General features: G+C 34.7%; 1 protein-coding gene across 1 annotated transcript; it reads right to left on the reverse strand.

The window, feature by feature from the left end:
- Positions 1 to 10,831: 10,831 nt before the first annotated feature.
- LOC113332700 (cytochrome c oxidase subunit 5C) lies at positions 10,832 to 11,316 on the reverse strand. The gene has a single exon (XM_026579220.1). The coding sequence runs from the start codon at positions 11,294 to 11,296 to the stop codon at positions 11,105 to 11,107; it is 192 nt and encodes a 63-aa protein (XP_026435005.1). The 5' UTR covers positions 11,297 to 11,316; the 3' UTR covers positions 10,832 to 11,104.
- Between the last annotated feature and the right edge of the window lie 575 nt (positions 11,317 to 11,891).

The following is an 11,891-nucleotide window of genomic DNA, read 5'->3' on the forward strand; positions in this document are numbered from 1 at the left end:
TACGACTTTTGTCTCAAATAGGAGATAGAGTAGATAGACTTTTGAGTGATAGATGAGTTCAAGTCTCCACATACCTTTTGTTGATGAAGTTCCACAAGCTCTCCTTAGTAGTTCTTCGTCTTCAATCGATGAACGTCGTGAAGTATAATTCTCGAGACTTGGCTGTAGGTATACTAGAAATCAAGACTTATAGTTTTGGAAACTAAACTTGACAACAAGCTTGAGATAGCAATGCTTGCGAGTTCAACCGATCAGTGCTCTAACAATAACCCTTATTACTATACTCACTCACATAACAAAAAAACTAATAAATTCAATCTTGTTCCATTGATCTCTTTCTTAAACCATTATTATTTTTTTGTTTCTATATATTGACGGTCAATGAATTTAATACCTTTTTTACTAACTCTTAGCCTGACGTTATTATTGGCAAAATATTATTTTTCACCAATTTCTTCTAATTTTATTTTGTTTTGTTCTAGAAACCTAATACGAGAGACAGTTTGATTTTTCACGAGTCTCATCTAACGTTATTACTGGGAAAACTTGATTTTCACCAATATTACTGATAAAAACTTAATTTTCACTAATATTACTGGTAAAAACTTGATTTTATCCAATCTCCTAATGTCATTTCTATTTGTAAAACTAGATTTTCTAACCTATGTTTTAAGAGAGATACAAGAGTTACTTGTGTGATAAATAAGAAATAACCTATATTTTGGGGATATGGATTTTGCATGATTTTTTTCTCGATTGTTTTGGCAGAAAATTTGAAATTAATTTATTTATTTGAATTAAAAAAAAAATCTTGTAGTCAACTTATACTATACCTAATTATGGCTTTCTGATGTATTCATATCTTATTGGTAGGTTTCTAGTCCAAACAAACAAGTAATTAGACAAGATAAAAGTTTCCCCAATTTGATATTAGAAAATTACTTTTATTTTCAAATCGAATTTACCAAATCTGATTTCTCTCTCAAAGAAAATTACCTTTTTTTTTGTACGAACTTTTTTACGTCAATTCAGAATTGCTGAAGAAGGCTTTCAAAATTCAATCTATACTCGATCTGGAAACTACTTTAAATTAATCATATCTCTTGTGAGATCGATACATCAAATTTCAATCAGATAACTTTATTTTTTATTCTTATAATTTTTTTAATTCATCCACTTATTAAAAAAAAAAGATTTGACTTTGCCTGCTAGTTTGTTAATATAATAGTATCAACTTTTCCACTTAAATTTTAATTTTGGACTGAAATACACTTACCGAGAAAATTTAGGAGGATAAAGTTCACAATGATGTATTTAATATAGGGTTAACTTTTTTTGTTTAAAAGAACCTCTTTCTAAAAGAAGAAGTTTGCTACTTACAAGCTCAAGTAACTAAGCAAAGAGAAAGAGAAATCCCCTACCCCGATGTAAGTGGAGTTTGAACACCGTACATCTTGTTACAACGACCAAATGTCTAATAACTAACTCAATTTTTGTACATTACGTTAAAGAGATGAACTAAAAAACCCTTAAATTTTTTATCGAGATGTATCTTTTCACATAGATTTTACACGTCCTCTATTCCCGAGAGTGTCCTCATATAGATGTAACAATTAGACGTGTCTATTAGTAATATCACTCTTCTTATACGAGATTATTGCACAACCTCGAATGTGGTATTCCTTTCTTGTTACACATCTCTCATCCAAAAGACGTATTTATTCATTTAATTGTCGTATGACACTCTGATTTTTAGCATTGGTGTGAAGAGGGATGAGGTGCCGTCATGTCACCCTAAATGATTGTCCTTTAAATATGCACTTAAGATGCACTCTTATTTTTCTCAAATTTTTTCTCCAACTCTAACATCTTAGACTAATCGGCGGATAACATGGTATAGTTTTGGATAAAAATCCTCTAGGAGAATCCTCTTGTTCCAAAAGTTCACCAAGAGGATCTTTGTCCATAATTTTAAGTATTCTTCCATTTTTGATAAATCTGATAAAATAAAATAAGAAAAGCCTAGCACTGAGTCCTTTGAGGATGGGACGTGCATAACTATCAATTGATTTGAAACCCCAAAAAAAACCTCTTGAGTCGGGTCCGAAATATCACTGACAACGCTGACATCAACTAAGTAAATGAGTAAAAATGTCTAGGATCTTTTTGGCAGAATAATTAATTTTTCTAATTAAAAATAAAATTAATTTTGTTAGAGGACTGTTTTTAATTACAAATTACCAAGTCTAATTTTTCTCAGAAAAAATAATCTTCTCCCTTATTTTTGAAAAATTAATTGGGGGATAAAAAAAGGAATTGGGGGATATTGATTACTTCCCCCAACCCATGGTGTGTGCTAAGGGGTGATTTTTGGGTATGAAAATACTAAAATACCCTTTGATTAATTAAAAAACATTATGAAAAGACCATTATACCCTTTCTACTAAAGCTTAAAATCAAAAACCAAATCAAATATCCCCCATTTCACATCAGTTCCGGCACTGACCTAGGGTTAGGTTTTGAAAAAAAATATTCTTCGTTCTTCATCGTTCTTCATCCGTTCTGCATCGATTAATCGTGGATTCAAAAATTTCTTCGTCGATTAACCTACCCGAATCATAAACAATGCCTCCACGAAAGAAAACGAATGCCCAGTCGAACTCAAAATCGATTGCTCAACAAAAACAGGAACAAAGAATTGCTAAGATTGCTCAAGAGCAAGAAGAAGAACAAGCAGCGGATCCGGACAATCAACCTCTCGCAACCATGGCTTCTGCGAGAAGGTAAGTGATTTTAAACTACTTTATGAGTATTTTAATCGATTTCTAGCAATGGGTTTAGGTTAGAATCGCAAACCCTAACTGAAACAGTTGAGTTTCAGTGATTACCGACACTGAAGTATGTATGAATACGGTGTCGGCTTTACCTTCCGGCATTCAATCTAGGATGAATGCAATGCCGGTTTCACTCCGCAGATTCACCAGAAACTGAATTTTAGATACCGGCATAGAAATTGGGTCGAATTCCCTGCTGGTTCTTGGTACCGACAGTCATTTATAACTATTCTTGTATGCCGGTAGTGGTCTAAAAACATACAGGAGAGTTTATGAATTTGTCACCAGTACCGGCATAGACATTTGGTTCCATTGTATGCCGGTTTATAGTACCGACATTTTCTTGTGAAAATTCGAGCATGCCGGTAGTGGACTTAAACCATACATGAGAGTTTATGAATTTGTCACCAGTACCGGCATAGATATTTAGGTTGATTCGAATGCCGGCACCAGGTTACGGCGTGGAATTGATTTATTTCGAGCATGCCGGTAGTGGACTTAAAACATACAGGAGAATTACATATGATTACCGGCATTGTCGACAGTCATTGTTTAATGCCGGAACAGACAACTGACATTCTTTGTTTCAGTAAGTCAATGCCGGTGGAAAAACTGAAAGTGAGTTATCTCACATTCATTTCGTGTGATTTTATGATATAGGTCAAAAGCCAAGGAGGCTAACAAAAGAAAAACTAAAGATGTTGTCATTAAGAAAAGAAGGAAGGACGGTCTTGATACTCCTCAATCTCTCCCTCCTCGAGGGAAAGATGAAGGTCGTAAAAAGCGTTTGCGGACTCAGACAAGAGGGATAATTTGGGAGAGTGGTGGTGACCGTAGTCGAGCTGTAATCCGTGATCACGATGATCAAGATGAGAAAGATGAAGAGGAAAGTGAGGATGAAGATAATGTGGTTCCTCCGAGTCAATTAGCAAGCCAAAGCGAAGTTGGTGGGCCGAGTCAACAACCAACACAAGGCAATGGAAAGAAGGGCAAAGGCAAAGTGAAAGTTAAAGGTTCCCACCTTCCTCATATTAATGACATGATACCTGACCTTCAACGCGGTAGAATTTGGGGTGAAGCTCCGGAACCGAAAACACTATTTGGATACAAGCACTCGTTGGCTCGTACTATCTATCAAACCTATGTAAGTATTTTTTATCTTGTGCATATGTATTGTTGTGTATTTATGTAAAATATCTTAATTGTATTGTCTCCTAATTGTAGGATCATACGAAGGCTGTGCGTGTTTTCCGAAACCAAGCCGCGGATTGTTGGAAATTGTCCGATGAATGTGAAGAGGTCCAACAAATAGTAATGGAATCTGGTCTATATGCTTTGGTTGAAAATTATGTGAAGCCTGATTCCGTGACTGTCAACTGCTTCGTCGAAAGGTATCATGGTGAAACCGATACCATGCACTTCCCTTTTGGGGAGATGACCTTCATCCCTGATGATGCTTAGAACATTCTAGGCTTGAATGTTACCGGCAAATCAATTGCAGAAGGAGTTGAGTCTCTGGACCTAGAATGGTCGAAGTTGCACGCTATGACTAAGAAGCTATTGGGTTGGGACTACGAAACTTCTGTGGAGAGCTTTTATGACTCCAAGTATGGTAGGACAAAGACAATCAAGTTGACGTTGCTTAAGAAGAAGTTTGAAAACACAAAGCAAAGAAGTTTGGAGGATGGATGGGACCCTGAAGAAATTCGTTATAGTGTCGCTGCGTACCTGTTATACATCTTGGGCATTAGGGTATTCCCTGACACTAATGGCAACAGGGTTAGTGCGAACTACCTTCTACTCTCACATCACTCACCCAAATTCAAATAAAACACACACTAATCATTTATCAAAAATCTTAAGATTTTATTAATTATTATTAATCACTAATCCTGATTAGTGAGGGGTAGATTAGATAATACGTAAAATACTTAGATAAGGGGTGATCCCGAATTGATGTCTGAAACCAGTTTTTATCCTTTTCTTATATCCCCAATTCCTTTTTTTATCCCCAATTAATTGTTCTTATTTTTTCGAACAAATATTTTCCTATTCCTTTTTTCATCCAGAACCACCGAAGATGTTTCAAAGTTCAAATCATACTATCCCAAAACTACTTAGAATCAATCATATTTCTCATAAGATTGACACATCATCTTTCTATTATGGGTGCCAAGATGAATCTTTTTCTCATAAATTTCACAAGTCTCTTATGCATGGGCATGTGTGCATGCTATTTTCATATTAGCATCTCTGAATAATTAGATGTGCGTATTGACAATATCACTTCTCGTATACATGTTTATTTCTTTGTGTGGAAGGTCTCAAATTTGGCATTTCTTTCGTACTTCACATTTCTCGTAAAAAAAAAAAAAAAAAAATTGTGTATTCATTTGACTGTCCAATTATCACTCAATTTATTTAGAATACGTAATTGAGGATAAAAAAAACTAATTGGGGATAGAGGAAAAAGACAAAAACTGGATTTAAATATCAAATCAGGGTCACCCCTTATCTAAGTATTTTATCTAATTCCTAATCTACCCCTTACTAATCATGTTTAGTGGTTAAATATAATTAGTTAAGTTAATAGATTAGTTTGATAATCATTAGAATAAATCATTATCATTGAATTTGTTGATGCAACAACATCAAATCAGGATATTTATGATCATGAAGGTCTAGGTGAAGAACCAACCCAGGAAAGTAAACTAGCTGAACATATAAGTGCCCCAATTACTCATATATAGGTATTAATGTATTGAAATTTGATTTTTTTTCCATTGAATTCGCCATTGTTGCGCCTGAAAAACTCAGTGTCGTCATGGTAAAAGTATGAATACCATGCCGGAAGTGACCAGACCGGCATGGTATTCATACTTTCACCATGCCGGTACACAATATCCCCCAATTTTGAAAATTGGAAGTACACTACCGGCATAGAAAGTTCATTATCGAGCATGCCGGTAGTAGTACCGGCATGGTTGATTCCCAAGTGTACCGTGCCGGTTTGAGGACAAAAACATACAGAAAACTTGTCTGAAATAGCAAGTATCGGCATGGTATTCATCTTAAAAAACCATGCCAGAACTAGTACTGGCATGGTATTCATCCTAAAAAACCATGTCGTAACTAGTACCGGCATGCTATTCATCATAAAAAACCATGCCTGCACTAGTACCGGCATGGTATTCATCCTAAAAACTACGCCGGAACAAAAAAAATAGTAGGGTATTCATCATAAACACAAGCTGGGAGTGGATTGAAAGTTTATGATTCTAACCCAAACGAAGTTTTAAAACAACAACAACATTTTAAATATGATTAGGTATCATGTACCTTCTCAATAAAGCCATTTCTTCTTCTTCTTCTTCTTCTTCTTCTTTTTTCTCAAGAACAATTCAATTTAACCTATCTTTAAGAACTTGTTAGGGTTTGATTTTGATATTTAGTTTTAAATTTTAATTTAGATGGAAGGGTATTTTAGTATTTCCGCCCCCAAAAAACACCCCTTAACAGATATTATTGGATGGGGTTAGTAATTCATATCCCCCAATTAGTTTTTTTATCCCCCAATTAATTATTCTTTATTTACCTGGCTAATTAAGGGTATATGCATTTTATTTGGGACCTATCACCAAAAGACAAAAACGGGTCATTTGGAAGTAAAATAAAAAACCCTTAATCATTTATTTTCGTTAATGGCTAATTTATCCTGGAGTGATTGTGTTAATTAATAGCTTTAATTGTTAATTAAATGTGTTAGATATGAAATTAACTAATACTAATCGAACTTGAAAACATCAAACAAATGAAAAAAGTTAAATTTTTTTCTCTAAACACCAACACAGATTCGTGGAATGTTCATGCACTCATAGACCGATTCTTGGTTGATGTTTTAAATTCACGAAGAACACAAGAAATCAGTTGATGAATAATGTAGTATAAATCGATTACGACAAAGAAAAGTTTCATTCATACTCATTCATTTCAAGTTAATCTAACTCGTTTTTCGTAGGCATCACATATGCACTTAGCACGTGCAACAAGCATTTGAACCTCTAGATGATCCTAGTGGACGAGTCATAATCTCGTAAGGGTTTACATAGAGATCTACCCACCATATGTACACTAAAACTTCTAAAAAACTCCACCTTCATCGGAGGAATCTCCTTCAGGAACATTGAGTGACATATAATTCTGGAATTTTGGACTTCATAAATATGAATCGTTCTCCTTTTTCCTGCAAGTAGTGCCTTTTTGTGACTTCTTCCTACACAAACAAAAACACAAACTTACTTTCATAGTGTTGAAGCGGAAGATCAAACAACCTAGCTTATGTAAGAGAAATTCAAAAAATACTTACAAATTCTCGGATCGACAAGCCAAATTTGAAGCATGCATAAACTCATTGTACTATAAACCTATTACATACCATAATTATATTTAAACCCATAAGTTCATTGTAGCAACGCACCCTTGTGCCATAATTAAAGATAACCATCAACCAAGCAAGTCTTTCGATAATTACAAACCACTAAAGTCTTAAAAACTTAAACTTATAACTAACTATCATAATAAAGCATTAGGGAGCATCAATATCATGGAGCTGCAACATTTGGAGCAGTAGCATCACTATCGGCAGCAGCAACACCGCCACCAACATTAGCAGCATCAGCAACATCAACTTCTGCTAAAGCTTCATTACCAAGTTGATACGGCTCCTCCATATCAATCAAAGTTCTAATTTCTCTTCTCTTATTTCTTCAAAGTTGTTGAGCTCCTTAAGTTCTTCATAAGCAAGTTTATCTTCTAGTACCAATGCGTTCTCTAGTTTGATCTCTCGACCAAACAAAAACTTGTATTGGGTCCTCATGATTACCTCTGCCCTCATGTTAACGTCCTCTAGTTGGACATCTTGGTTGAAAAATCTAAGGGGGATGAAATTCATGTCTACACAAAGGAAAATCAAAACAAAAAGGTATAAGTATGACTAAAGAAGAAAAGATTCCAAACTAAATCTTCATAATCGATGGATGATACAAAAGCTTATATACCTATTCTGACTGGAAAAAAATTTAGTAAAATCAAACCCACACAATCGATTTATAAGACACGTATATGTAATCCGATTATGTCTAGCAAAAACTACAGAAAACTGAAAGCTTAGGAATCAGTGGCTAAGACATATGAACATATATTGATTCTAATATGGGAATCTCAAAACACGTATAAACCACATGAAAATGAACCGATTAAAACAACACAAAATCCAAAAAAAATAAATCATGACAGAGTCGGTCAATGATAAAGTAACCTATAAACCAATTCTGGTAACGTAATTTAGATATGAAGAACATCAATAGAATCGATGTTTGTATACGTATCTTATGAATCGATTCTGTTGCATGATCTTCATGGACAAGGAGAACAATACAGGAATCAATGGATACGACCGATCTACAGTTTTCAGAAATTTAGATTTGCAAAAATCGAACTTTAGATGTGTAAATCAATGAAAAACTATGATATTGATATATCGGGTTGATGGAGAATTACCTTAAATAAATAAATCAGTGGATAGAAATGGAAGAAAAAAATTGAAGTCAGAAAAAAAAAAGATTGGATTAGGATTTTCCGGAAAGATTTGATGGAAATGGGTTGCTTAATGTTTTAATCTTTTTTGTTGTTCGGAAAAAGTGATGAAAATAAAAAGAATTTTCTATTTATAGTAATTAGAATTAGAGATAAATAGAGGATAATTACGTATTTTTGCTCAAATTAGACATCTGATATTTTCTTCCGACGTAAGCAGAATTTAATAGGTCCCAAATAAGATGCATAAGCCCAAAATTAACCGGATTTATTTAACATGTTGCCGCCTCAGCCTAAAGGATTCTTCTTTAAATATATGCAGTACTGAATGAAATCTCCACCGGAACAATGAGCGGTCTAAAGAATAATACTCCCTCCATCCCTAATTAGATGACCTATACCATAAATAAGTGGAGTGATAGATTAGTATTATTATAAGAAATATGTAAAATTTGATAGTCATATTTATATTCATTAAATAGGTGTTTTAAAATGCTTTCCGATGATACAAAGTTTACGAAAATCCGTTGTGTAGTTTGAGAGATAAATCATTTCTAAATTTACTAGTAAATTTTAACTAGGTCATGTAATTAGGAACGGAGGTAGTACAAGACTTCATTCGAGTTAAACTAATATATTAAATATGTTGAATTGATGATCAGCGAAAAAGCATGATCAGCAGAATCCGTAAAATAAAAGGCAGACTTATGGAGATCTTTGACCAAAAAGAAAATGTCAATCCTTTTTCACGACCAGGTGGGAGATTTCAGATTTTCTTTACATGAGGGATTTTTTTAATCCTGATTTTTGTCTTAATCATGTGTAATAATTAACCAGAAGGATTACCACTCACACATATTATAATCAAACCTATGCTTTTGATTGTCAAGAAAAACACAATAACTTTTTGAATGGGGAAGGAAGGATAATAATGTTTTCATACTTGCGTCTGTAGAGATAGTAAACGATCAGTAATGCATGGCCAATTACTGGAAATGCGCAAATTAGTCTAGTATCTTGCTTCATATTAACAGAGTCGTCAAAAAAAAAAACATATAGGGTACGGTGAGTTAAGATATGAACATAACGTTTGAACTCTTTGAGATGAAAATCTCAGTTGACTGTACTTTTTGATCAACATCAAAATTAAATGGTGGAAGCTACTCTTTACCTAAAAGAGTTAAACATGTTTGTGAACATAGGCCAATCACTAGGAACCATTTTGATGTGCAGAGAAAATGAAAAAACAATATGGGTCCCATTTTCGTAACTTTAAAGAGATAGAATGAATGAACGGTCCTTGTGGATCCCACCACTGGAAATAGACCCCATTCCTACACATGTATGGTCCATAACTTTTCCTATCTTCTCAAGCAAAAAAATAAAGATTTTGTTTCTAATAATCAGTTCGGTACTCCTTATTTGAAACTTGAAAGAAGGGCATCATGGAAAGAAAGATGAACTTCACGTTCAAATAACTCTATCAACACCACTCAAAGATTGATTTTAGTATGGAGCTGCCTTCACGAAAGGAACCCTAAAAGAATGTTTAAGCAATGAACAATTTGTTGTTGCCTTAAGAAAAGACAGCACCACCTATTCTTTTGAAGTCCATGAAGAGCCTATCGGAAAAAGTCTATAATGAAAATCAAGGGGTGAAATCACAAGGCTGCTAATGGGGATACCATTTTGTTTGGGGGTGTACCAATTTACATATAGGACAAAAAAAGCAATTGGCTTTGGGTTGGTACATCCCAAGCAAAATGGTACCCATTAGCAACCTCGTGAAATCACATGCAAGTTTCAAGAAACAACATTTGCCGTCGAATGTTGGAATCTACTAAGAAGTACCATCAATCCACTAGTAGTATCCAATCTTTCAGACCATACTGCTGGGAATTGGCAAGATAGCAAGTCCAAGTGTGCACTTTTGGGCCTTACCAAACGAACCCAATATCGTGGAGTTTTTAAAGTTTTACATCTTGGAAGTTGGAGCTGCATGATTAATGCTTTTCAGTTTTCAAGTAGATATAATCTATCCATCTAGTGAGCCAATTTCTCTAACAGAGAATAATGGAGTTGGAGTTCAGTAGTGCTACAAGCCTACAATAATAGGACTTCCTTTCCCCCTCCAGAAGATACTGAAAACCAGGGTTCTTGCCCTAAAAGATACAATATATACCTACAATGGTAACTCTACAAGACTACGGAATTTTCAAGCCATACACAGTTCACCCACAGCAGTAATAAACTTAGTCACATCTGTATGTTACTGTGTGTTTATGTCTCTTCTAGCGTTGCTAGGGAATCTGTGTAGCTTTAGCAGTAGTAAAAGAACCAAGATGCGGCCTTTATTAACTTTGAAACTCTGTGGAATCCAGATATCCAAAATTAGAATTGCATTTACCCATGGAAATCAGGTCCAAACTGACATCCAAATAAATTTATACCTCAAAAATGAACATAGTATGGAAATGCTTGAAACTTAAAATTGTCAGAAAAAACCCTCATGTTTAAATACTGAACTTATTTCTATCACGATTAAAACAAAGTATCTGCTCATATTTGGATTGAGCTTCCAAAAAGACGAAAACCCATAAACAAACAATAGAGGAAAATTACGCTGTCAAATGTATAAATGCACGATAGAGAGGGTGCAAAAAGAAGAGCCTAAACTATTCTTCTGCAACAACACCGATCTCACCCTTTTCAAGCAAGTCATAAAATGACCTCACTTTCCTCTGCTCATTCCAGTGATGCATCTTCCACATACCACCAGCAACCAAACCAAGAGCGATCCCAATACAGATCTCCTTGACCACACTAGGTCCCTTCAAAGTTGCATGAGCAATTCTACCGCCGGCCATTGGATCTCACAAGTTGAAGAGTGCTGCGTGTTAACAACAAGGAGTGTCAGTTGGAAACATTTTTTCGATCATTAATAGATGGGCGTAAAAATTGATAGGGTATTTCTCATGCTATGCTCATAAAATGCACGTCACTTTAGTCAACTAAAGATGATACACAAGATGGGCGTAAAAAATCGATAGGGTATTTCTCATGCTATGCTCATAAAATGCACGTCACTTTAGTCAACTAAAGATGATACACAACACTCACACTAGTGGACATTAATTCCTCTTATGCTTCTGAATACCTGAATAAAGCTCTTCACTAACGGAAAATGTTAGAACTTCTTTTTCACTTACTGAATAAGGGCATTAATATTGGACGATTTTCTGTACTTTCTTCTCCCTTCCTCTTGTTTCTAGTGGTGGCAGAACCATACAAGTCAACCACTCATAATTTGATAATCCATCAAACTTAAAGACCTCTTCAGAAGGAAAAGGATTTCCACATTTCTAATTCAGAAGTGCCAAGAACCTAGAAGAAAACTATTCACCGAAACACGAAACACTTGAATTGACTCCAAATAGGGCTGTAAACACGAGAGTTAGTTAA

This window comes from Papaver somniferum, unplaced genomic scaffold (assembly GCF_003573695.1).
Source record: "Papaver somniferum cultivar HN1 unplaced genomic scaffold, ASM357369v1 unplaced-scaffold_132, whole genome shotgun sequence".
Taxonomy (NCBI): Eukaryota; Viridiplantae; Streptophyta; class Magnoliopsida; order Ranunculales; family Papaveraceae; genus Papaver; species Papaver somniferum.

Coding starts and splice junctions, on each gene's coding strand:
- LOC113332700 (XM_026579220.1), bottom strand. CDS start 11,296: ATGGCCGGCGGTAGAATTGCTCATGCAACTTTGAAGGGACCTAGTGTG.